This window comes from Pyrenophora tritici-repentis, chromosome 1 (assembly GCF_003171515.1).
Source record: "Pyrenophora tritici-repentis strain M4 chromosome 1, whole genome shotgun sequence".
Taxonomy (NCBI): domain Eukaryota; kingdom Fungi; phylum Ascomycota; class Dothideomycetes; order Pleosporales; family Pleosporaceae; genus Pyrenophora; species Pyrenophora tritici-repentis.
In genome coordinates this window covers 5,087,794-5,113,654 of record NC_089390.1, presented here as the reverse complement: position 1 = coordinate 5,113,654, position 25,861 = coordinate 5,087,794, and the positions used below count along the sequence as shown (strand labels likewise).

Here is a 25,861-nt window from a genome sequence, read left to right as displayed (position 1 = left end):
TACTGCTTCCCGCCACCAGATCTCCTAGACATTTTAGCGGAGAGTCCTCACTTCAGCGATGAGACTCAAAGCAGTAAGTACCCGTTGGTTGGGGATATCCGCTCACTCCATGCTCATGATCTGTAACAGGCGCTTCCGTAGGATGACCAGACCCGCCATATAGGCCCGCTGTCGGGGGAGGTGTACCCGGTCGATTTGTCGAGCAACAAATTGGTATGGCCCCGAATGGTTGGTATTGTGACGCTTTTTTTGACAACGGTCCCACCGGTAGCCTTGAGGGTCCTACTTGCTCCGAAGGTTCCACGTGCACGGATATTCCGTCGTCCGACTGCCCCACGCTTTGTTCGAAATGTACTCCTAACGAAGGCTTTTTCGATATGGGTTGTGCCATTGCCAAAGGTGCTGTTGATATTGATACAATGTTGGAAAATCCGAGAGGGTTCGTTTTTGGACTCTGACGTGAGGCCTCATTCGAGTTGCTAGCAGGCGCTTCACTTGGATAGAACATACCGTTGCAGAAAACATGGATAGGGGTCTGGGGATATTCAGGATCAGGGCTTGATACTTGCGCTGGTACTTGGCCTGGGTGCTGTTCTTTATCCATGGGGGCTTGATGAGAAGAGGACCGGGAATGATGTATTTGATGCCCTTCCGACTGAGAATACTGCGACTCAGTATATGTAGTTCGAGGTGAATACGTGATTGCATGCGGGTTCGGTATAGGTAATAGCGTGGATCCTTGGTTTTCTGTGGGTTTTGGCGGGATACTACTAAGTAACTCGCGGGGGGAATTGTCCTTCGTGAGAGCCATGTGCATCTCCATCGTTGCGGATGAGATATTTTGGTAGTGATAGATGATGCTGTTGGTGATGTTGTTTGGTGTAGGAAGGGAGGAAAGCGTGGAGAGAAATCTCAGCCTTGGACGAAGTGGCTTTTTCTACTAGCCATGGTAGTTGCGACAATAAATGGTAGTAAGTAGCCGCGATCTTGTCCCTGAGGCAAGAACAAACAAGTAATACTTCACGTCATTTGATATTACTGACATAGCTTGGACAAGAAAAAGAGGCATGTCAACATTCAGCCCAGGTGATGCGGATACTTGTTTTGGAATTAGAGATACGGCGGAATGGGTGTTGCGCAAGAAGCCGCACAGGTTAGTGCTCGTGTTGCAGATGGTCACGGGATGAGGCGAAAGACTCAACACGTGAAAGCGCGCTTTTCGCCGGGCCGGGACGGTTGCGTCATCGATCCTCCTTTGCATTCACATCATACCTCATACTCTCCAACGCGACCGCAGTGATGCGGGCCTGAGATGAATAATCACAGTGTCCCACCCTAAACCCGCCTCGCGCGACCATGTATAACAATATATCGCGACACAATCATTGTTCGCAGAGGCCAATAGTCGACATTCCCTACGCATCGCGCTGGCTGGACGGGTGACAGGAAACATGGCAGGTACGCGAAGAAAACTACACAAGACCACAGAGTCTGTAACTCCAAGGCGCTCGGCGCGAAACGGAAGGAAAGCGCGACAAGATGAAGAAGGTGTGCCAGCCGTCTTCCAGGAAATGTTGCGCGAGGAGCAGGCCACAAAGGCCACCAGTGCCGACGAAGATGACAATTATGACAACGACAAGCGACCCGCCAAGAAACGAAAGACGGTACCATCACCGAAAAGCGCTACAAATCTGATCCAAAAGAAGCCAGCAGTCCAATCTCAAACCTCGCCCTCGACCGCAACGCATTCACCTCTGCCAACGCGGCCTTCTACTGCGTTGCAAGCAGAGCTGCATACAAACAACCGCGTGCGACAGACCATTGTCGATTCAGACGAGTCCGATGATAGCGACATGGAGTGGGAAGATGCGCTTGCCGACGACGATGAGGATGACGCGGATGAGGGCCGGGAGGGTACACGTCAGGTTGGCGATATATCCATCACCCTCGGAGGCAACAAGGCCATGGATACAGGCACAAAGAGAAAAGTGCGTCGACGGGCCATTACTTCAGTCGACAAGAAACGACGGCTGGACATTCATAAGATGCACATTCTATGTTTGCTGTACCACGTTCATCGTCGGAATACATGGTGTAATGACAGGAGAGTGCAAAGCGTGCTCCGCAAGATTGTTCCTTCCAAGACTTTGACAAGCCTTGTACCAGATCCCGAAATTACACAATATTCGGCCTCGAAGCGCTTCATTGACGGCATGAACGAGCTAAAGAGCATGTGGTCTAAACGTTTCAACATCACAGCGCAAGGCATGTACAAACCACGATGGGCTGAAGTGGAAGCCTCCGTTCGACCCTTCTCCGACTTTGACGAACTCGACGATCCGATGGATAAAGATGAGTTCCGCACGGCTGCCTACACTTTGCGTGGATCCCAGGATCTCGGGACGCAACTCTTCTGCGCGCTCCTCCGTGCCATTGGTCTAGAAGCACGACTCGTCTGCTCCCTACAACCTCTGCCATTCGCTTCTGCAGCTGAACGCGCTACACCGCAGAAGGCAGCTACTGATAAGAACGTCATAGTTGTGGATCCATACAATACACAGGCAGAGCAAAGTCCGACGAAATCAAAGTCACAAACTCCGCGGAGCAAACGACTATCAAAACTCGAACGCGTGATGGGCGAGCGACATGCCGTCCTGAACAATACTGGCGTCGCTCCAAAGAAGCAAAAGGCCTATCATACTGCTTATCCGGTATATTGGGTTGAAGTACTCAATCCATCTTACCAGAAGTGGGTTTGTATTGATACACACTCTACATTTACTGTCAACGCGCCTGAGAAGCTAGAGCCGCCACTTAGCTTTGCACAAAACACCCTTTGCTATGCAATAGCGTTTGACGAAGACTACACAGCGAAAGACGTCACGCGGAGATATGCCAAAGCCTACAATGCCAAGACGCGAAAGTACCGCGTCGAAAGTACGCCTGGTGGACAGGATTGGTGGAGACGCACCATGAGATTCTTTAAGCGAGCCTCTCCTCTCGATAGAGATCAGCTGGAGGATGCCGCTTTGGCGCGTAAAGAAGCAGCTGAAGGTATACCTAGGAACGTACAGGATTTCAAGGGACATCCAGTGTACGTACTCGAACGACACCTCAAGCACAACGAGGTAATCCATCCCCTTGTCCAAGTCGGCAAGGTAAACTGCGGAACTGCCATGAATCCCAAAATGGAGCCCATTTACCGTCGTACAAATGTTCATTTGGTCCGAACAGCCGACAAATGGTACCGTCTTGGGAGAGACGTCAAAACGGGTGAACAACCGCTCAAGCGCGCAAAGCCCAAAAAAGGCCGAAGACCTTCCATTGGTGAAGACATGGATGTAGACGAACAAGCTGACGATGTGAGCGCTGGCCTCTTTGCAGAGTTCCAAACGGAACTTTACATTCCTCCTCCGGTCGTCCGAGGTCGTGTGCCTCGCAACGCGTACGGCAATCTGGACTTGTACGTCCCTTCCATGTGTCCACCAGGAGGCACACATATCCGCCACAAACTCGCGGCAAAAGCAGCGCGTATCGTCGGTGTTGACTCCGCCGATGCCGTCACGGGGTTCTCTTTCAAAGGCAGACACGGCACCGCAATCATTCAAGGTGTGGTGGTAGCGCAGGAATATGCAGATGCCGTACAAGCAGTCATTGACGGCATGGAATGCCAGCAAGAAGAGGCAGAGGCGGCGGCGCGTACAGCAGAGTCGTTGCGTCTGTGGAGACGTTTCCTTGTCGGTTTACGCGTTACACAGCGCGTTAATGCTATTGTGATTGATGGGGAAAGAGGTCCACAAATCGATGTCCAAGACGAGATTAGCAGGCAGGATAGAGAGTTGGCGGCGCAGGAAATGGCGGGAGGATTCTTCCCCGACGAAGGTGACGTTGCAGAACCATCAGTTAGCAGTGGCTATCAAGCCCCACAGCAAGACTATGGCGACGGCGGGTTTGTACCGGAAAGCTACGATGATGGTGACGGCGGTGGTGGTGGCTTCATGCCAGAGGCTAGTGCAGCACCCATCAGCATGCCCCGACATCAAAGCTTCGAAAGCTCAATCTTAGATTCACAGCAGCTTCTGCCTAGGCGACAGAGTAGCTTGGGTCAAGTCTACTCGTCAGAAGATGACGAGGAAAGTGGAGGTTGCATCCGCGAGGGCTCTCCCCAAGTCGCTGTACCACGCGAACGAGTGGACACTCCGGAAGGCCAGTTGATGCAAATGGATGGTGCTGCAGACAACGCTGGAGGCTTTATACCTGAAGTCACTCCTGAAACCGTCGACATGCAATCGACGAACAAAGACAGTGGAGAAGCTGCACCAGAGACCCCTAACAGTGCACCAAACCAAGACCAAGACACAAAAACGTCATCTCCGCCCATTCCCTCATCCCCATCAGAAGCCAATTCACTACCATTGGAAGACCCCGAAGACGAAGATGCAGATCCAGATTGGTTAGTAGAGGCGACATAAATTTGTAAAAGAAACCACATAGATACCCCGGACACAAAGAACATGTTGAGATGGCCAATCAAATCAGTGAATGATTTCCTCTAAACCCCCTTCTTCTTCTCCGCCAACAAATCATCTAAACCTTGAATACCACGTTCAAACCCGCCCAAATCATACTCCTTTGGATACCTCGTAAGAATATCCTTGAGCTCCTCAACATGCGCCCTCTGCTCGTCTGTCAGATCCTCCCACACGCCTTCAAACGCATTCCTGATACTAGGTTTCTTCTCCTTTTCCGCTTCTTCAAAAGCGCGAAGAACCTCTTTCCTCGTCGTGCCGCGTAGTTCCTTTTCCCGATCTTCATCCCACAGCTGCTTGCCCTCGAGCCATTTCCTCAGTCGTGTGAGGGGGTTATCGCGGCGCTTCCAGTCTTCGACTTCGACACGTTGGCGGTAGGCGAAGGAGTCGTCCGAGGTGCTGTGGTGGCCTACACGGTACGCCATCATTTCGACGAGAACGGGTTGGCCGCCGTTTTTGAGTGCGAGTTTACGTGCTTCGGCTGTGGCGCGGCGGACGGCGAAGATGTCGTTGCCGTCGACGCGGAGGGTGGCGATACCGTAGCCCGCGCCGCGCGAGGCGATGCCGTCGCCACGGTATTGGTCCGAGGTAGGTGTGGAAATTGCATAACCGTTGTTGCGGCAGATGAAGATGCAGGGGACTTGGCGTGTGGCGGCAATGTTGAGGGCGGCGTGGAAGTCTCCTTCGCTGGCTGCTCCTTCGCCGAAGAAGCATACTGCGACTCGTGGTTCTGTGTCTGGGTTTTGCATGTTTTGCATCTTGAGAGCATAGGCTGCGCCTGCTGCGTGAGGTATTTGTGTGGCCAGGGTTGAACTTATGGTGTGAATGTTCAATTCCTTGCTGCCGTAGTGGACGGGCATGTTGCGGCCGAGACCATTGTCCTTTGCGTTTGCGAAGAGTTGGTTCATGAAGGAGGAGAGGGGGAAGCCGCGTTGGAGGTAGACGCCGGACTCGCGGTATTGGCAGAAGATGACATCGGCGGGGGAGAGGGCGCTGGCGGAACCGATGGCTATGCCTTCTTCGCCTGCAGAGACCTTGTGTCGTTAGTATGCGGTCTCGGGGAGGGGACAAAATTGACGTACCATGTAGAACGAGAGCCTCCCTTGCCGTTGCGCTTCAAACATGAGAAGATCCATTATACTCACTGCGACTTGTTAGACAATGCACAAACACCAATTTAACAGCACAACTGACGCTTGACCATATTCTTGTACAGCGAAATAGCCTCTCCATCCGTAGTATCCACGCCAACCTCTTTGTCTATAATCTCTCCATACTGATTCATAACGCGGTATGTCGGTATAGCCTGAGCCTGAGCCGGAATCATAAACTCCATAGTCTTGGTAAAGTCACTATTCAGCGCGCCTGGAAACAGAACCCTGTCTTTCACGTTAGCCTTCTCATCCCAGAAAAACTGCAAAACGACAACAGCAACAGCAACTCACCTCTCAGCCGTCGGCGTCGAAGCAACACCCCGACGCGCCTTCCATTGTGCCTTGACTCCCCCCCATCTCTCGCCCACAAGACAAGCGCGGGGGCTCCTCAGCCTCTGTAACTGTATTCTCCGCGAACTAAAGCGGAAAGACATGGTGAAAGTACTACATCTCCCGAATTATGCGGGGTGGGAGTTTACCGTATATCAACTTTCTGGAGAAACGGCAAGCGTCGGCGTAACGGTGGCCCTGTTACCGCGGCCAAACCAAGTTGAACAAGGCAAGCGGGCGCTAACGAACAACCCCCGAACCACCGAGCGTGCTCAGACCAGGGCGGGCATATGCGCGCATCATGGCGCATGTGAGAAAGTTATAGACGTTCGCCAAGGCGTTTGTTCGCGCATCAACGACACAACAACGCAGCACCATGCAGGCTTCACGACAGAGGATAGCGAGGCAATTGCTCGCTGGGGGTAAGAGGAGGGACAGTTATAGATGTTTCTCGTGTTCTGCGCGGCGGAATCAGGAACAACCCCCAAAGTCAACAAGACCGCAAGATGGAGGAAATCAGCAGACGACGCATTTCGGCTTCGAAACAATTGCTGAAGCATTGAAAGAACAGAGAGGTGAGGAACGACACTCACATGCCCCTCTATACCAATTGCTGACAGAACTATCAAAATAGTCGGCGCAGTCTTCTCCTCCGTCGCCTCCTCATACGACTCAATGAACGACTTCATGTCCCTAGGAATCCACCGCCTCTGGAAAGACCACTTCGTCCGCAACCTAAACCCGGGCCGAAACCCTCTCTCCTCCCCCACCGCCTCCCCCGGCATGACTATCCTCGACATCGCCGGCGGCACTGGTGACATCGCCTTCCGCATGCTCGACCACGCTTCAACAATAAACCACGACGCCCACACCACCGTCACCGTCGCCGACATCAACCCGGACATGCTCGCCGAAGGAAAAAAACGCTCCCTACAAACCCCCTACGCCCACTCCCCTCGCCTCACTTTCGTCGAAGCAAACGCTGAGAAACTAGACATGATACCAGACTCCAGCATCGACCTATACACCGTCGCCTTCGGCATCAGAAACTTCACGCACAAGGAAGTCGCCCTGAAAGAAGCGTTCCGCGTGTTGAAACCCGGCGGTGTATTCGCGTGCTTGGAGTTTAGCAAAGTGAATAATGCGTTGTTTGATGCCGTGTACCAAAGGTGGAGTTTTGGTGCTATCCCGCTGATTGGACAGGTTGTTGCGGGCGATAGGGAGAGTTATCAGTATCTGGTGGAGAGTATTGCGAGGTTTCCGAGTCAAGAGGAGTTTAGCGGGATGATTAGAGAGGCGGGGTTTTTGGTGCCGGGGAAGGGGTGGGAGGATTTGACCATGGGGATTGCGGCGATTCATAAGGGGGTTAAGCCTGTTGCGGGTGGGAAGGGGGTGTAGGGTAGGATGGTGGTGGTGTGGAGAGTGTATTTGTAGTTGAGGTTCATGAAGTTAATGCAGAGAGATGGTCAGTGTAACGTTATGGCACAACATTGCTACTTTATATAAATGACTACTTGGCCACCTAGTGCGCCTCTCAATGGATGAATAAAAACGAAGACACCCTCAGCCCAATAAACTACGCGAGACACATCCTTATCAACCCAAACCAATGATTTCATACTTTTATATTCAACTGAGCGGAGTAAACACATTCATTCATACCAGCCGACTAACTGCACACCATGTAACAGCCGTCCTAGTAACCCATAGCCCTAAAACACCCAAGATTCCCAAATTCCCAGACCCTCAAGCCCTCAAACTATGTAATAAATCATCTAAAACGCAAACAAGAGCAGCCGTAGCTAGATGTCCTCCCCATGGGTGAGAGAGAGAGAGATGATGAGACACCCCTTCATGTGCAAAAATGAAAAAAAAATCATTCCTGAAACTAAAAAACGCCCATGCCCACGCCCCTAATCCATCAAAGCTCCACGCAAGAAAACCTTCCGCCGCGGTTGAACTACTGCAATCTGATAAACGTGAAATTAACACAAGGTAGCGAAGTATGCAGACGCTTTGGGAAAAAGAGAAGAAAAGGTAAAAGGTAGAAAGTGTTCATGACTCCGTGGCCAAGAAACGGCGGTAACGAAGAGAAAGAAAGCAAATATGGAGCAAGAAAGATGGAGAACACAAAAGTTCGATGCCCTCAATGGAGACGGAGTTTAGCGGAAGTAGGACGCTCGTTTTCCACCACTTCCGGTGCTGGATCCACCTCTTGCTTCCTCGAGACTGCGACGGGATCCACCTGCACCAATCTCGCTCATCTGGAAAAGTAGAGGTTCGTCGTCGTCGAGGTTGGTTACGGCTCGACTACTGAAGTTGTATCGGCTTTGACGTTCGGTTGAGCTGGTGCCACCCGTGCTTAGACTGGTAGAAGAGCTGTGAGAGAAGAAACCTCCCCGACCACGAGGGCCGGCTGGCGCGCCTCGCTTTACGTGAAGGTTCGACGTAGATGAAGGTCGGGGAAGATCATCGTGGGAGTCATTATCGGGATTTTGGTTGTCGCGGTTGTCGCTAGCTACCAGTTCCGTTTGAGCGAACAGTCCGCTTGAAGTAAGGCCCGCACTAGCTAGACGTTGCAGCTCGTTGGTTCGGTCAACTTCCTCTGATGGAAGACTGGCGGATCGGACGCCAAATAAGTCTGGCTCGTCATCTGGTAGGGTGCGGTTTTGCTGAGCGACAGAGCTAGATCGACGAGTATAATGCCATGGTCGTGGCGACGTGGGAATGGCGATGGCATTCGCATTTTGATCTTCACTCTCGCTCTGTTCTTCAACGTTGATTGGACCATGCTCACGTATCCTTCCATCAGGTCGGCTTCGGCTCCTTATTGGCGCATCATATTCAATGATGCTGTTGGCGCTCAGTCGAGACGGGATTGCTGGAGTATGAGGAGTATGTGGGGAAATTGGTTTGCCAGGTGAAGAGGCTGTCGATACAGAGGTTCCGGCAATCATAGCGGGAACGCTGGACAAGCGACGACTTGAAGTAGACGATGAACGATGGAGCATGGTTGAGGATGAGACAGATTCGGCAAGCCCGGTGTGAGACTCCCTCATACGCTGGTACTTGGACAACTGAGCCGTTGTCTTGTGCATGGTAGCTGTCTTGGCGGCATTGTCGCTCCGACTAAAACTCTTCAAGTCCTTTTTGGATTCAAGAAGCTTCAAAAAGTCGGAGATGTTTTCATCATCCGTCCTGACCTCGCCTGAACTGCCGCCAGTTCCCTCGTTCATGGTGTCAGAACCGCGCTGCAATGATGATGACAAGCTTGCTTTTCCACTGCTGAGATTGTCATCCTCTGTTTTGCTGCCACCTCCGGAAGAGAACTTGGCCCTCCTGTGACCAAAGCTACTACTGTAGCGGCTAATCGGTGCAGGTTTTGGCGAGCTTGATGCAGAAGAGGTAACTATGCCCTCGTTTGGTAGGGAAGGAGCACGTAGGGCAGTTTGAGGAAGGGCGGTAAGTGAAGTACGGTTTCGAGGTTGATTAAGTGCGCTAGGGGTTGAGGTCCGGCCCAGTGAGCTACCTGGCCTTCCTAATGAGCTGCTCGGAGAACCAGGCATCCCGCTTCCAGGCGCAGGCGAGGATGAAAGTGATCCAGCTTTGAATGGCTGGAACGAGACTGAAGTTCGGCGTTGATGCAGTAGTGTTTCTGTAGACCGCAAGGATGACTTTGACCCTGTGGCGATGCGATGATTAGGCGGGAGCTTCTGTGGGGGTGAGTCCATCGGTGAGGACGAAGGCATGTCTCGTGCTGCCCGGAGAGCTGAAATCGGACTCGTTCCTGTCGGCGGGCCAACTTGATGGAAGGTGGAAAGACTGCCATATGCCTGGCCGACATCTGGGCTCTCTTGCGCGTTCAGCCTGTCGACGGGAAGCGAACCAGGTATCGGGCGGACCTTTTGTTCAAAGTAGGTGTCGTCCAAGCCCATGAACTGAGAACTTAGGAGTGACTCGGAGTTCTCTACAGTGAATTCGCAGTTAGTGCGGTACTCAACTGTCACACAAAGAGGGCCCACAGGCGAGTTTGTAGGCTCGATGGTGTGGATCTCGGTGATGTCTTCCATTTCTTGACTGGGGTAGAGAGCCAGGCCTAGGGTGTCGACATGGGGACTCTTGAAATCGCCGTTGATGATGCGGTAGTTCAGCTTGAGCGAAGGTGCATTCGCGGGTTGTTTGGCAAGAACCTTGTTATATTTGAAAGCAGGCATAAAGCGTAGGTATGCGAAGAGGGAGCGGAAGGTGACCACAGCCTTCTTGTACACATTGGGAAGCGGGTCGTTGAGCTCCGATGGTTGCACTAAGTTCTTGTCTCCGACATGTACTCTCCAGCGCTCCAGCACGACTTGTGTGGTTTTGCTCGAGCGGCCCGAGGACCGCGAGGCGGCTTCTGCTGCGTTGAGCGCTGCAGCAACATCCCATCTCTTTCCATCATCATCCCGTATGGCAAGTGACTGGTTGTTGCCCAAGCCTTGTACGTCTAGGTAGATTTCGATGCACAGGGACGGATGCTGGCCAGACATGGCATCCATAATCTTCCAGTCGGTGAGTTGGCGTTGGAGGGCATCGCTGTCGGGGAGGACGACGTTGAACTAGATAATGTGAGCATGTGTGTGTGTGTGTGTGTGTGGCGGCTAGTAGTTGACGAGACTGTACATACCCATTTGTTCTGCTTCGGCTGGCCGTCTCTGCCAAATGCTGGCGGCAGCGTTACTCGCGACGAAACGACAGCGAGGGCTGATTTGGTGAAGAAGTTCTAAAGATGTCAGCATGGATGCGGCTCTGGTCTACGACACCGGGTACGTACCTGTATGACTTGGTTGACTTTGTGGTAGTGCTTCTGGTCCGAGCCAGAGGTCTGATCTCCTCCTCGCGACATCATCTCGCCTTCAGATTCCTCAGCACCTCGGTCGCTGTATGGAGGTGTGGTCGAGTAAGCAGTCATGTCCTGGCTGCTATGCCGCTGGTTGTTTGTGCGAGTGGGATTCGTCTGAAGATTGCTGGCGGGCGAGGCTGTGCGCGGCGAGGGGCGCGAGTATGGATGCATGGCGGCGGCCTCCTGCAGGTACAGGTGCGCAGAGCAGGCGACAAGCAAGGCGGGACTCGGGCAGTGAAAGTGGGACGGTTATCGTTGCGGCGGAAACAGGCGAGGGTGAATGCGCGTAGCCATCACGAGTGCAGCCAGAGTCAGGTTTCGGGTATTTGGTCGTCAGATACGTCTCTCAGAAGACAAGTCCACGCGGGGGAATGCTTAGGCACGTTTGGTGGGCTCAGGCAGCAGCCATGATGTTGCAGGGTGTATACAGGGTTGTAAGGCGAGGTTGATGTGGGCGTGAGGTGTGTGTGATTGCCTGGTGTGGCCGCCTTGGGCTGAGTACCCCAGAGCTAACAGTGGACAGGACGGGCTTTACTCTAGCTGGACAGGTAGTTTGGCCTGGAAAGGTGAAGGGCAGGCGGATGGCGTTGGAACAGTCAGAGAGTGTTGGGACGCATGCACTCGGACTCAGTCACGCGGCGATGTTCGAATGACGAGCGAGATAGCTAAGCTCCAGACAAGGGCATGGCACGAGATAAACGACGTAAGTGAGTTCGCAGTAGGCCGGCGAGCACGATAAAGCTATCGGAAGCTGCAGGAAGCTAGCGAGAGTCGTAATCTCGTGCGGGTGCGGGTGTGTGGGAATCAATCTTACTTGGCCACAGTCTGGGGAAGCTGGATGGACGGTGGACGTGCCTGTGCGTGTCCTGGTCGACTCATGCAGACTTGCAGACTTGGGGCTTGGGGGATGGAAGCTTCCGCGCCCTGCACATGGTCCATGACGAATTTAGCAAGCCGCTAACGCGAATCACGCATTCGCACACCTTTGCACACTATGGCGCATTGCCATCGCGATGTGACGAACTCGTCGCCTGGGGATGTGCCTCACTACTCCCGCCGCTGTCGTGCTCCCGCGAACCACCATTCATCAATCTCCGCAGGGGCCCGACTTCCCGGCTATGCACCACCGTTCGACGCCTCACCTTTGCCAGCTGCTACCGTCTACAGCCTCATGGCGAGCTGACCGGTCATACAAGATGTGCTTTATCGTCTGTGCTACAGCCGTTGCCGGTGAGACCCCGCTGTCGCGCTGTTGTGCTGTTGTGCCGGCCAGCGAAGCGCTGCGACAGACAGCGTCGTGGTACGACATGACGAGACGAACTGACATGGCCAGACAGGACCTGACAAGTCACATTGCTAAAACAAGCTTGGGCCGGCACATTAGATTTCTCCCGCCATGTATTAGTGCTCTGCTGGTGCATGGCCTCTTCTGCAGCCGTCAAGATAGTGGTACTTGAATATCCCAGTGCATGCTTTATCGATACCGACGGCCTTGGCACTTCCACCCCTTTGCATCTCCACGTATGTTTTGGTCGCGCTACGCATGGAACGAAGCCCTGTCGTCTCTACTCTTTCTAGACCCAGGTAGAGACAAACGCAAATAGCTAATCAGGTCGTGGCTAGTCCAGGCCTTGTACAGGGCCCTGCAGCAGTTCATGTCCACCGGTGACGGAAGGTTGGCCTTGCTTTTAGCTGTTGCCCTGAAGGGCCGAAGCCTTAGCAAACATGTTCACCGTCACCGCCAGTCAATGTGGGAAGCTACGGTTTTGTATATAGCTAGACACGTCCGTCGCCATGGCGCGCAAACACCTGGCTGCTGCACTGCTTCCTGGGCATACTCCCCACACCCTTCCCCACGTCCACGCCAGTACGCCATGTCGGACCCGCTCATGACAGTGAAGATGAGATGTCTCATTGCCATCCAACGGTAGTCTCTCTGCATGGCTGATGTTGGAAGCATTCTCAACCTCCGAGTACGGCTTGTGACGGCGAGGGTGGATGCGATTGGCGGAAACGCCGTGGCCTTGCTATGGGATATGCCACAACGCGCCCGCAGGCATCTCCGGAGTATCGTCGCGACTACCACATATAACTAACCCTTCAGTCGCGCCTGTCGTAATCTTTCAAGTACTCAGGCCAACTCTGACTCATCCTAACTCCCGCGATACATTGACTCAGCGACCAGCTCCCTATCGCCTCGGTAGTTTCGTCATAGACACGCCCGTTACCTAGTACCACGCCCACAACCAATTCCCACCCCGCCACCCACGCCTTCCACCCTGCAAACCCCCATAGCGCCCCAGAAGTTTGTCGCATACCTCTTCCTTATCCATCGCCACCTCGTGCACATTGCCGACTCCCCCTAGACACGAACAATCGCCGTCTGACAGGTCGCCACCTTCCCACATCTTCCCCGCGCTCCTTCCACGTATACACCACTCCCACGTAATCCGCCCCTGATACCTACCAGCACGCATATCTGTCGTACAAACCGCCGACCCGCGTTCGGTATCCCCCCCTCGGAGTCATCCTCAGCTTTACAGCAAGCACCTTTAAACACGCTTTGACCCGTTGAGGTTGAGGCCAGGTGCTACTAGTAAAAGCTTCGGATTATTCCCCCTCTACACGGCACATGAGCGGCTATCTGTGGAAATACTACCTCGAAGATGATGTCGACAACTTTCGGCATGTACTCGCAACCCCCACGCAATCGCACCGGGCGCCCGCACAGAAAGGCTTCGCTGGCTGGCAGGGAGGTGTGTCCGGTGGCGCCGTGAACGGTAGTCCGGGCAGCTACAATGCTTCGCCGATAACGAGTATCAAGAGTCGCAAGATGGGAATGGGTGCAGCTGCGAATCTGACCAGGTTTGACATCAACAGTCGAGACGCAGCGGGCATGACAATATTACATCATGCCGCCTCATCAACAGCTGACAGCGCTGTCGACTTTGCCCAAGCACTTTTAGACCACCCATGGACTGATGTGTATATTCAAGATGCGGAGAACGGCTGGACTGCGCTCCATCGGGCCTTCTACTTTGGCAACATCGCAATCGCACGTCTTATCCTAAACCGCGATGCTCAGGATATTTTGGGTCAAGGGGCTAGCGGATTCAACCAGCATGCGCGTGGGCTTGTCAAGATCAAGGACAAGGAAGGCTATGGTCCCCTGGATTTATTCTCAATGACCATCAAGGATCGAACTCTGAGACCGGAAGAGGCGCCTGTCATAGACTCGGACTCAGACGATGAGATGGCTCATGGAGACAGTGGCGATGTCGACGACGAGACGCGCAAGAGGCTAATTGCACCGCCTGTGCTTCTCGAGGGTGACGAGGTATACACTTTTGGCAGTAATAAGAATGTTACGCTCGGCTTTGGAGACGAAGACGATCGCCAGTTTCCCGAACGCATTACTCTGCGCAGACCAGATCATCTACTTCAGCGCTTTTATAAAGAACATCGCGACCAACATAATCAATACCTGGCAGCTATAGGTATGCCGATACAGGATGTTGGTCCTCAACAAGCGCGCAGTACAGTAGACCTCCCAACGCACATCCGTAACACTCCAATCGTTATCCAAGACGTTCGAATGTCGAAGCTGCACACCGCCATCCTGACCACCGATCCCATTTCCAATCTATACATGTGTGGCCATGGCCCCGGTGGGCGCTTGGGTACGGGTAACGAGACAACACGATACCAGTTCACTTGCATAGAAAGCGGTGGACTAGGACAGAAGAAGGTTGCTGGAGTCGCCTTGGGCCAGAATCACACTCTGGCCATCACTGAGGAAGGAGAGATCTTCTCTTGGGGTAACAATGCGTACGGACAGCTAGGCTACACACTTCCAAAGCCCACTATGAAGGATGACGATCCCATCTCTACGATTCCTCGACAGATCTTTGGACCGCTAAAGCGTGATATCGTCACCGGTATTGCTGCGTCGCGAATACATTCTGTCGTGCACACCGCAACCTCTTTGTATACTTTTGGCAAAAACGAAGGCCAACTCGGCATCGTCGATTCAGATGCTCGATCACTGGAGATGCAAGTCGTGCCTCGCAAGATTGCTGCCGCCCTCTTCTCGAGCTCCATTCACTCAGTCTCCGCCATTGATGGTGCCACAGTGTGTCTCTTGGAAAATCGCGAAGTCTGGGTTTTCGCAAACTACGGCTATGCAAAATTAAGCTTTCCATTGGACGGCTTCACAAGCAACTTCCTCAAGGAAAGTTGGTTGACAACAAAGTATGATACCGCCCCAAACAAAATCAGCAAAATCACATCCGGTGGCGATACCATCTGTGCGCTATCCACTTCAGGTGAAGTCTTCACTGTCGCCGTCAGTCGACGCTCAGAGGGCCCGCAGGACTCCAGTACATCGACAACCAACCCAAAGCAAATACGTGGAGCTCTTTCTGCACCTTTTCGCATTTGGTCTTCCAAGAAAAGTCACATGGCAGCAAGAGACGTTGATGTTGACCAGGATGGATCTATCATTTTGACCACAGAAGTCGGTAGTGTTTGGAGGCGTACTAAAAGAGCAACTATCAAGAACGCCAACGTCACTGCTGCCGTTGGTAACAAGCCGAAAGACTACAAATTTCAGCGTGTTTCCGGTCTCACTCGAGTTATTGCTGTCCGTGCTTCCGCCTTCGGAGCATACGCTGCGATCCGAAAGGACTGCAATGTCACTAGGACACAAATAGGCGTGGACGAGGCTGGCCTTTGGGAGGATCTGGCTCCGTTGCTCTCTTTCCATGAATTGACTGAATACGAGGAGACATCGGATGATGAGGAGCCTGAGCCCAGGTTCTGGGCTCGAGCCACGGAAGCACAGGGCCTGCGCAAACGCGTCTTGAAATCTAAAGACCTAGAAGCAGAAATAATAGGCATCCTGCACCGTTCTTCGTCATCACCGGACCGCACCTACAACATGGAAATCGGGTCCACACTTTCTGACGTCCGCATCCCTGTCCACGAATTTGTTTTGGCTGGACGCAGCCGTATATTGCGAGATGCTCTGCTCGATCATCGGGTCAAAGGTACCGAACATGTCATTTCTGATTTGTTGACGGTCAAAGCAGAAGGCGGGCGACTCTTGGTCCTCTTCCAAGGACTTGATTTCCTCACCATATTCAACTTGGTTCTCTACGCTTATACCGACTCCGTTGTTGACTTCTGGAACGTCACTCGACATTACCCTACTATGGCCCATAGATACCGCTCAGTACGGACAGAATTGATGAAGGTCGCTTCTCGTCTTGAACTGCGACAGCTCGAGCCTGCCGTGCGCCAGATGGTCAAACCGCGCAAGTCTTTGCACATTGACATGGAGCTCGCTATCAAGGATCCTTCTTTCTTTGAAAGTGGGGATGTCATTGTTGACCTTGCTGATGGCGAGATGCTTTTGCATTCTGATGTCATCTGTCAGCGCTGTCCTTTCTTCGAAGGCATGTTCAGAGGCCGTGCTGCTGGTCAGTGGCTCGAAGGAAGGCGGACCGAGGAGTCTCCAATCGTTCGTATTGACCTCAGCCACGTGGAGAAGCGTCTTTTCGAGCTCGTCGTTCGTCACATCTATACTGATGCTGGGGAAGAGATCTTCGAGGACGTTACAAGCGAGGATTTGAACGATTTACTGGCACTTGATGAACTGCTTGACCATGTCATGGACATTATGTCTGTCGCTAACGAACTGATGCTGGATCGTTTGACGCAGATCTGCCAAAGGCTGATAGGACGCTATGGTATGTATGGTTTCGGTTACTCTGATGCAAATACTGACCTTACCGCAGTGAACGCTCGAAATGTTTGCTCTCTCCTAACAGCAGTGGCACCAAGCTCTGTCGCAGAGTTCAAGGATGCGGCTCTGGAGTACGTTTGCCTAAGCTTGGAGGCAGTAATGCAGAATGGTTCATTGGACGAGCTAGACGAAGATCTGTTGCTGGAGCTCAATCAGGTTGCCCATGAGAATCAACTCGCTTATCTCCCTTTTGCTAGGAGTGGCCGAGCTGAGACTCTTCTCTTCGATCGGTACCCAGAGCTTGCTGAGAGGATCGAGCGAGGCAAGCGCGCTAAAGTTGATGCCATAGTACTTTCGAACAAGTACGCCGATGGCGACAGTATTTCGACGTCTTTCCGAGCACAGAGCTTAGAAGAAGTTGCAGCTTCACCTCTCCGCCAGCGCAACCGAAGGCGAGCATCCAAAGATGCTAAGAGTCCAGCTTTAACTCCAGCGCTGAAGAGCAAAGGCTCAGTTCCAGATCTCATGTTTGACATGTCCGATGGAGATGAAGACGATGATGCTGCACCTAGGAAGATCAAACCTCCTCAATTTACAGAGCAAAGCGGAGACGAAAGATTGGTGGAGACACCAGTGGGATCTCTCGAGGCACCATGGGGCTCGGTTCAAAAGCCTGATCAACCTTCTCACGCTTTTGGTAGAGTTGCGGACTTATCACTAAAGTCTAGGAGTCCTGTTCCTCAATCATCTGTCAAGGAGGAGAGGCCACCCGGTCAACCTTGGGGCAGTACCCCCCTTGCGGCACCTAAACTTGACCTCAAAGACATCATGGCCCAAGACTCTTCAGCAACGCCATCAAATCTAACCATCGGCCTATCACGAGGGGAGAGCGAGCGTATTGCAAAGGCTGCACACGCCAAGTTGTCCCAAAAGGAGCGTAAGCGACTTCAACAAGCCCAGCAATTTGGTACGCCAATCGAGAAACCGCAACCAGTTCCCCCAGCTGTATCTCCATGGCAGGCAACAGCTCATCGAAAGCCAAGCAACAGCACTGCTATGTCTCCAACAGCACAGCCATCTCCTACGCCAACACCGCAGCCTTCGCAGCCGTCTAACACACCCCATCTTACTATGCGCCAAACCGTTGCGAACAAGGGCGGATCTTCCAAGCAGAAGGACAAACGTAGTGCATCGAAGGGTCAAGTTGCAACAGGAACCTCTTCGCCTTCAAAGACACGTCCCATCGCTTCGGAGCGGGGAATGTCAGTGTCGACTGATCCGATCCCAACACCTCGATCTGTCCGCCACATCCCCTTGCCACAACATTCACCTACCTCGCCCAGCCAGCACCTCAGTATGATGGAGATTCTATCACTCCAAGAAGCGGAGAAGACGTCCATACGCGACGCTGCAGCCAAGCGTAGTCTGCAAGAAATCCAACAAGAGCAGGAATTCCAGCAATGGTGGGATCAGGAAAGCCGACGGGTAATCGAAGAAGAAGCGCAAACGAAGAGACTGTTAGACCGAGCTGCCAAAGCTGCTGCTCGTGGTAGAGGTCAGAAGGGTCGCAGTGGTAGGGGTGGGAAAGCAAAGTGCCAAGAGAAGAAAGATGGTGTTGAAGACGCTGATCGTAGCAAGGGAAAGACCGATGGAAGTGCTGGTTCATCTGCCACATCTACCAAAAACGACGGACCAAAATCAGGATCCAAACATGATGGTGGCGGCCGGGCACCAGGACAAGAGAACGCAAGTCGAGGCGGCCGGGGTAGAATCGGACGCGGTGGTCGGCCTGGTGGTGCAAGAGGCGGACGTGCACAGGGTACACCACGGGATGGTACTGCTACGTCTGTACCACAAGGACAAGCTTCGGCCTCGTAGATTTGGTGGGGGGGGGGGGGGGGGACGAATGGTTCTTTGTATATACAACATTTTGAACATCTTGTATACCCACGCTATGAGATTTAGAGTAGCATTAGATCTGTGAATATATTCCCAACTCTAGTACGCTCGCATACCATGATTTTGCTCAAGAGACACCGATAGCGCAGAACAAGGCAAGCAGTGAAAAGGCTCGGTATAGCTATCGTCTAATCATGTGATCGATAACTCCAGCGTACATAATTGGTTTAAGTATAGCTTCATCAATACCAAGCATTCATAGGCACGCACACGAAATACACACGTCTACATTACATCTACATCTACATCTACATCCACCACACAAACCCATAACCAAAACAGGCAATAAATCAATAAATAAAACAATGCAATTAACACCTCATCTTCCCTTATTCCCATCACAAAATCATACTATACACGTAAGAATCGAAAGATAAGCAAAATCAAAAACTCGCTTTTCCATCAGTAAACAACCCCCCGACCCCCTACGTTACATCGCGTTCGTATTCACTTCACTTCACTTCAAACCCTTGACCAGTCTTCTTTGTTTCCAACTAACTACGAAATTCCAAATCCCCCCAGAGAAAATGAAGGCGAGGAAGCAAGAAGAATCATCTTTATACCCATACGCAATCTCGTACTACTTGTAGCTACAACACCGCCCCGTAATTTCAACGTTACCGTATCGACACAGACTTTGTGAACACCTAATTCTATCGGCTGGCCACCATGGTGTTGCGGTAATAGCTCGTACTGAGCTCGATGGAGTGCTTGAGCCAGAGATCTTCGGTGAGTGGAAGCTTGAGAATAGCATTGCGGTTCGTTCGCTGAGAAAAGGTCAGTTTGACTTCATACAACGGTAACTGGGGAGATGCGGGTGATGAATAGCTTACCTGAGACTTTGTGATGAGGTTGGCGACGGTACCAGCAATCTCCATGAGCGCGACACGCTCTTCCAGGCCACAAGAGCCCAATCGATCGCGGCCAGCGATTTCGAGTGCGTGCTGTAGCTTTGCAAGGATTTCCTGGACCCGGTTGTCTAGCTCCTCGTCAACACGGTATGTTGAGCGTTGGCCGGTCAGGTCGATGAGCTCGATGTAGTCGAAGTAGATCTGGCCGCCTTGGGCCCAGCCTTGGACTGGCTCACTTGGTGACTCTGACACGAAACCGTCCATGAGTTCACGTAGCGCATCGTAATCGCGAGATATGATGGCTTCTGGGCCGACTCTCCTGCAAAGTACATCGTGCGCCTCCTCCAATTCCTCGGCTTTGATGAGATGGGTTGCCTCGCGTAGGGCATCGCCCTTTGATCTTGCTTGCTGGGCAGCAGCCGCATGGAGCCACGTCGAAGGTATATGAAGCTCCCGTGTAAGACACACGTATGTAGCGTCATTCTCTTCCAGGGCGAATGTACTGGAGAACTGGTTGACCAACGAGCGAATGTAATGCTCGCGCATTGGGGCGGAAGACAGATGAGCATAGACCCAAATGGCGGTAGTCCAGTGTTCCCGAGTATGTAGCGAAGCCGCATAGGTGAGTGTGATCTTATCACTCAACTCAACAAGCGGATCCGCAGCTTGTACCTCGTCTTCAGCACCTGGAGCGCTCCATGATTGCAGTGACCGGCGGTAGTTCTCCTCACCATCATCGTGACTGCGAGAAGTAGGCATTGGGACCTTGCGCTCGTCCGCCTCACTCACATCATCTAAGCGTGACTTGAAGAGTTGGAAGAGCTGAAATGAGAGACGGGCATTCAGAGGGTTACCGGAGACGTTCTCGGGAGCCAGGACGTTCTCGACGTTAGCAGGAAGGTCCATCTTTACCGAGGCATAGAGCTTGAGAATACCCCAAAGGAGATCTTCTCGATGTTCCGCTGCAGGATCCTTCCAGCCCATGTCGACGTTGTTCTGAATAAACCATGGCACTGGCTTGACATTTTCCCTGCCATCTCTAACGGCGTCCGCGAATTGGGCAACAGCCATCTCGATAGGTTCGTTCGCCAGCGTACCGTACCACAGACGCAGTCCGAAAGCCCGTCGCCAGTCAAGACCGAAGCGGCTTGAGATGTTAAAGGTAGAGGCGTGGTTTTCCTTGCCTGCTCCCATCTTACCCTCTGATTGTGTGCAATTGCCAGCAAGGAGCTCGTACAAGGCACGTTGAGAATCTTCCATCTCAGCAAGTACATCTAGACGACGCCATTCGTCAATCTGGACTTGCATGCTCTCTCGCATCGTATCATCGCCGCCGATTTGAGCAACCATTGTAGCGAGTCGCAAATCGAGACCATCCAACAGAGAGTGACAGGCATCGGCGACGTTGTTGCAACTGAGGTGTGCGATAGCGGATTCCTCGGGTGTGGCGGCTTGTTGAGCATGTTTCTGCGCGTCGTCCCAGACAAGCATTTTCCAAAAGTCCGACAGCTTCTCTTTCCGGTACACCTGCATCTCGTCCACTTGGACGCCAACTGGAATTCTGTCGGCATCGTCAAACAGAAGCGAGAGCAATTGCCAGGCTTGCTGTTCGTGGACGCCTGCTACGGTATCGAGAGCAACAGCCTTTGATAGGGCAGAGAACTCCAAGGGAGCGGGATCAGTCAAGAGTTTTGCTGAAGGTATCCCGTCGATATTGGACATCTTTGTATGCTCATTCTGGAGCGTCAAAGTCTCTGGAACGGAATTGTCGAACGTAGGCAGCTTCACAAATCGAACATCCTTGGCAGCGTCCACGAGCGGTTCCTGAGCTGTAACGAAGACGCTACCTTCGAGATGCGCAGGTCCTTTGTTGCCGTAGATGAGGATGTTGGATTCGCTAAAGCGCGGTTTGTTGCAACTGTGAAAGTTTTTGTCGGCATCAGTGAGTTGGTCGAGGTCGGATGCAGTCTTGGGTCGCTTGGAGTAGGGTAACTAGAGACAAGTTTCAGCAATCTTGTCCCGTATCAATTTGTGACTAAATACAAGGACGGACGTAAGGTCCAAGCGTCAATCTATGGAGAACCGCGTAGGAAACCTGCCACAGACCGCGCCCCATCATATACAAACGCCAAAGGGGAAGGGGAGTCAAACCTCGATGCCGTGTCCACGCGTGGGAACCTGTTGGTTCTCCGTCTCGCCGAAAAGAGAGTCCATCAAATCCATGGCCGTAGTCATAGGTCGACCGACAAAAGATTGAGAAAACTTTGTAGGGTTGATTTCGTGTTCGCATAGTACATTGCCCTGACTCTCGCGAAGGGCCTGTCGATCATGCTTCTTCGGGCTGATGGTGCGTTGGAGTTGGTTCGCCCAGTCATCATCAAAAACGGGTTGCGCTTTCGTTGGTGTTCCCGCCCCTGGCCTGATAAATTGACTAGGTTTGAGAATAGACTTTGGCATCAATGAGCCCGTGAATGGATCATCCATAGCGGTCGCTCGCTCCGTGGTTCGAAATGGCCCCGATACAGAATCCGCCATGCTCTGCTCGTGCACCAAATCCAATTCGCTCTCTTCAGATTGGTCAGCATCTTGCTCACCATCAAGCGAACCCACGGAGCGATGCCCTAAAAAAGACTCGCCCTGAGTGTCACGCATCTCTTCGTCGTCTTCATAAACGGTTTCGTCACCAAAACCACCGGGGACGCCGGAGCGCGATCGCATACCCTTTTTGAAATCGAAAGTGTCATCAGGGCTAGACTGAGACTGTGACTGCGGACTGACGAACGATTCCTGCTGGGGCGTACTAGTCATTTCGCTAGAGCGGTGTTGATCTGCTGGAGTATCAGGGACGTCACTCAGCTCGCTCGAATATTCCTCTTCGTCGTCGCTGTAGTCATCATAATCCAGGCCATACGAGGAAAAATGAGGAACAGTGAACGTCCATTCACCATTGGACTGGTTGTACTTGACGAAAGTCGTGCCCGCCACTCGTTTGAGGCGCTCAAGATGCTTAACATCCTTCTTGCCAGCTCTGTTGCGAGGCCACGAATTGGCAAGAACAATCTCGGAAGGCTGGTTCAGGGCGCTGCCCAGCGGTGGCTTTGGCAGGCAGGTGCAGGTCTCGCCGTAGACGGTGGCATTGCGTGCATTGAGCTGCACAATGTCGCCGAATAGTTTGTCAAGGTCGACTTCTGACAAGTCGACAGGCTTGCCGTGGTTAAACTTAATCTGACCAATGTTGTGACGGCCAACAACGAAGTTAGGTACACTCTTAAGCGCCTGCTTGCTCATTCTCTTCAGCTGCTCGAAAGATGGGCTAGACCAGTACTCGCCGGGCTTAGGATCCTGACCAGGCTGGATGTTGACAGAAGACGCGGACTTTGGTGTAAGCGCGGGGTCATCAACGCGAGCCATTTCTGAGCCGTTGACTTCCTGCATAGCTGGACGAGGGGACTCGCCGTTTGTCTGGTTGTCAGCAGCCCTTGGAGAGGCGTCACCCTCGTCCCTTCGAACGACCAAGGCAGTCTCTCCGTTCATCTCGCCGTTGACATCCTCACCAGGAGCAAAGCTGACTCGCTTCTGTGAAGGCTCATCGAACAGCGGAGTGCGGCCACCGTTGATGTTTCGGTTGATGTTCAGTCGCTTGAGATTGCCGTTTCCGAAATTGCGACCAGTGGTGGTGAATGCGCCCGGGGAGAGTATGCTAGTGTCCGGGGTAAAGTTATTACGGAGGTTACTAGTAGACACGCTCTTGCCTAGTGACCTGGAGAGATGACCGTTCGTAAAGAGACTTCCATTGAAACCAGTGCTACCGGCCAGGCTCGAGGCGCCCGAATAGCTGAACCCATAGCCGCCCAACTTGCTTTGTGGAGTGATCAGACGCGTCGATGCAGAGGGGTTCAGCTTGTGCTGAGGAAGTATGCCTTTGCTCTTGTTCTTCTGGCTGTTGGACAGAGGAGTTGCGATCGGGCCAGGGCTCTGTGAGGGAGTTGAAAGTCCAGCGAACAAAGCGTCGTTACCATATGGATTAGTAGCAATGGAGGTGTTGAGCAGAGAACTTCCAGAAGCACCAAACAAGCTGTTCTGGTTTTGCTGTTGCTGTGGCTGCTGATTTTGGCTGGAGAAGAGGGAGCCGCCCAGGTTCGACTGGTTGTTGTTCTGCTGTCCACCAAAGAGACCGCCTCCTGTGTTTGTGTTGGCTGTAGTACTGCCGAATAGGCCGCCTGGCCTCTGTTGGTTATTGTTGCTGTTGCCGCCGAACAAGCCTGAACCACCTGTGTTTTGTTGGTTGTTTGAAGCACCGGCGTTGCCGAACAAGCCTCCAGAGGTTCCGGTATTGGCAGTGTTGCCACCACCGAAAAGAGACGTGCTGCCAGTAGCAGGTTTCTGGCCAAATAGGCCTCCAGTACTGGTGTTGTTGTTTGCAGTAGAACTACCAAACAGACCACCAGTGGATGGCTGAGTCTGGTTGGTTTGACCAAAGAGACCACCGCCCGTAGTGCCAGTGCTTGCGCCGCCAAACAGACCACCGGGCTTCTGCTGGTTCTGCTGTTGGTTGTTCTGACCAAACCCACCGCCGCCAAAGAGACTACCGGTCGTAGTGTTCTGAGCAGGAGTGTTGTTGTTTTGTCCGAAGCCACCGCCAGTGCTACCGCCAAATAGTCCACCGCCTGTACTTGTGGTAGTGTTTGTGGCACCAAATGCACCAGTGGTGGTTTGGTTGTTGGCCTGGCCAAAGAGACCACCGCCGGTGTTCGTTTGACCAAAAGCGCCTCCAGTATTTGTCGAGCCGCCGAATGGTGCAGATGGAGTGTTGTTGGTGCTTGAACCGCCAAAGAGACCGCCGGTCGTGGACGTCGCAGGCTTCTGGCCGAACAGGCCACCGCCGCCGGTTGTCGAAGAACCAAACCCACCACCAGTGCCGAATCCTCCAGTCGTATTGTTAGTGGTGGCGCCTCCGAAGAGACCGCCAGTCGTGCCGCCAGTTGTGGTGTTGTTGGTGGAACCGAAAAGTCCTCCAGTCGCAGGCTTAGCTTGACCACCGAAGAGACCGCCACCAGTGGTGTTGTTGTTGGTCGCGCCGAAGCCTCCTCCCCCAAACGCTGATGTGGTATTGGTATTGGTGTTGGCATTGCCACCGCCGAAAAGACTACCTCCGGTGTTGGTGTTAGCCCCAAAACCTGTAGTAGCAGTTGTGTTTGTGTTGCTACCGAAGCCCCCAAATCCAGTATTCTGTCCAAATGCTCCAGCCTGACCATTTCCGTTGCCATACCGGCGACCTTGGTTGTAATCGGCTACACGCAATTCTTCGAGAGAGTATGTCTGATACGGCTGTTGGAATGTGATGGTTTGGTACTGCGACTGCGCGTTGCCGGTAGTACCATCCTTCTCGGAGAATGGCTGGAAGGGTGTGCTGGCGGTACCGTTATTCGCGGGAGGGTTGCTACCGGCACCGAAGCCACCGCCACCGAATCCGCCTGTAGTGGCGTTGGTATTGGCGGCGCCAAATCCACCGCCAGTGTTGCCGCCTCCGAAAAGACCGCCACCAGTTGTTGCTGTGGCTGTTGTGCCGAAGCCTCCCGCTGGCTTGGCCTGGCCGAATATACCTCCTCCAGTGTTTGTGTTGGTGGCACCAAATCCGGACGTCGTGTTGTTGTTGGTCGCGCCGAAGCCTCCTCCTCCAAATGCGCTGCCGGTAGTACCACCACCGCCGAAGAGTCCGCCGCCGGTCGTTGAGCTACCGAAAGGTTTCGAGCCAAAGGCAGTGTTGGTGTTGGTGTTGGCACCAAAGCCACCTAGAAGGAATAGTCAGTCTTTTAGTCCCTGGTAGAATTTTCAAAACATGGATTCTCGCGTGGAACTGAACATCGCGATTGACAAAGCAAGCACGGGCAGATGAGGGACTGTCGGTACATGGCAATTTTCCCACAAGAGCGACGCGATAGCAGAGCGCAGGCTGTCCACGTACCTCCGCCTCCGAAAGGCGAGCTCGGGTTGGTGTTGCCGCCGCCGAACATGGTGCTGCCCGTATTACCGGCGCCAGCGCCGCCGAATATGCTTGTACCGGTGTTCGCATTTGAGCCAAAGCCTGATGCGCAGCGCATGTTAGACACGGTTTGTCGAACAGGCCGTGACGATGTCGCAAGGCGCATCGATGCAGTCGCGCGCGAAGAAATTCAAAATCATCAAGCAAAGACCTGTACTTACCAGTTGTGTTGTTATTGTTACTTGAACCAAATCCACCAAAGCCCGTGGACTGGTTGTTGTTGTTGTTGGCGCCGAAGCCGCCGAATCCACCGCCGAAGGACATGTTGGATTAGTCCGACGGGTTGCGCGTTTTTTGCTTCGTGGTTGACTAGCAATGCGCGGGGAGATCGCGTGGGTGGTGGGGTTGTGTGATGGAATTGGGGGTTGGA

At 53.0% G+C, this 25,861-nt stretch overlaps 7 protein-coding genes across 7 annotated transcripts; 3 read left to right on the top strand and 4 right to left on the bottom strand.

Annotated features, from left to right (window-relative positions):
• Window positions 1–1,451: 1,451 nt before the first annotated feature.
• Window positions 1,452–4,472, top strand: PtrM4_020030 (RAD4, DNA repair protein RAD4; the record flags this gene model as incomplete). Its single annotated transcript, XM_001931862.1, has 1 exon — window positions 1,452–4,472. One exon carries the CDS (start codon window positions 1,452–1,454, stop codon window positions 4,470–4,472), a length of 3,021 nt encoding a protein of 1,006 aa, XP_001931897.1.
• Window positions 4,473–4,552: 80 nt separating this feature from the next.
• PtrM4_020020 (AcoA, Pyruvate-2-oxoglutarate dehydrogenase protein) lies at window positions 4,553–5,437 on the bottom strand (the record flags this gene model as incomplete). Its single annotated transcript, XM_066103383.1, has 1 exon — window positions 4,553–5,437. The coding sequence occupies one exon, from the start codon at window positions 5,435–5,437 to the stop codon at window positions 4,553–4,555; it is 885 nt and encodes a 294-aa protein (XP_065965585.1).
• A 135-nt stretch (window positions 5,438–5,572) lies between these two features.
• PtrM4_020010 (AcoA, Pyruvate-2-oxoglutarate dehydrogenase protein) lies at window positions 5,573–6,117 on the bottom strand (the record flags this gene model as incomplete). The annotated part of the gene is made up of 3 exons (XM_001931861.2): window positions 5,573–5,673; window positions 5,724–5,908; window positions 5,975–6,117. The coding sequence occupies 3 exons, from the start codon at window positions 6,115–6,117 to the stop codon at window positions 5,573–5,575; spliced, it is 429 nt and encodes a 142-aa protein (XP_001931896.2).
• A 272-nt stretch (window positions 6,118–6,389) lies between these two features.
• On the top strand, window positions 6,390–7,411 carry PtrM4_020000 (UbiE, Methylase involved in ubiquinone-menaquinone biosynthesis; the record flags this gene model as incomplete). Its single annotated transcript, XM_001931860.1, has 2 exons — window positions 6,390–6,588; window positions 6,648–7,411. 2 exons carry the CDS (start codon window positions 6,390–6,392, stop codon window positions 7,409–7,411), a joined length of 963 nt encoding a protein of 320 aa, XP_001931895.1.
• A 764-nt stretch (window positions 7,412–8,175) lies between these two features.
• PtrM4_019990 (autophagy protein Atg13) lies at window positions 8,176–11,063 on the bottom strand (the record flags this gene model as incomplete). The annotated part of the gene is made up of 3 exons (XM_001931859.1): window positions 8,176–10,608; window positions 10,677–10,772; window positions 10,824–11,063. 3 exons carry the CDS (start codon window positions 11,061–11,063, stop codon window positions 8,176–8,178), a joined length of 2,769 nt encoding a protein of 922 aa, XP_001931894.1.
• Window positions 11,064–13,524: 2,461 nt separating this feature from the next.
• On the top strand, window positions 13,525–18,516 carry PtrM4_019980 (ATS1, Alpha-tubulin suppressor and related RCC1 domain-containing protein; the record flags this gene model as incomplete). Its single annotated transcript, XM_066103382.1, has 2 exons — window positions 13,525–16,642; window positions 16,691–18,516. 2 exons carry the CDS (start codon window positions 13,525–13,527, stop codon window positions 18,514–18,516), a joined length of 4,944 nt encoding a protein of 1,647 aa, XP_065965584.1.
• Window positions 18,517–19,250: 734 nt separating this feature from the next.
• PtrM4_019970 (FhaB, Large exoprotein involved in heme utilization or adhesion) lies at window positions 19,251–25,755 on the bottom strand (the record flags this gene model as incomplete). Its single annotated transcript, XM_001931856.2, has 5 exons — window positions 19,251–19,364; window positions 19,431–21,440; window positions 21,600–25,240; window positions 25,414–25,533; window positions 25,653–25,755. The coding sequence occupies 5 exons, from the start codon at window positions 25,753–25,755 to the stop codon at window positions 19,251–19,253; spliced, it is 5,988 nt and encodes a 1,995-aa protein (XP_001931891.2).
• Between the last annotated feature and the right edge of the window lie 106 nt (window positions 25,756–25,861).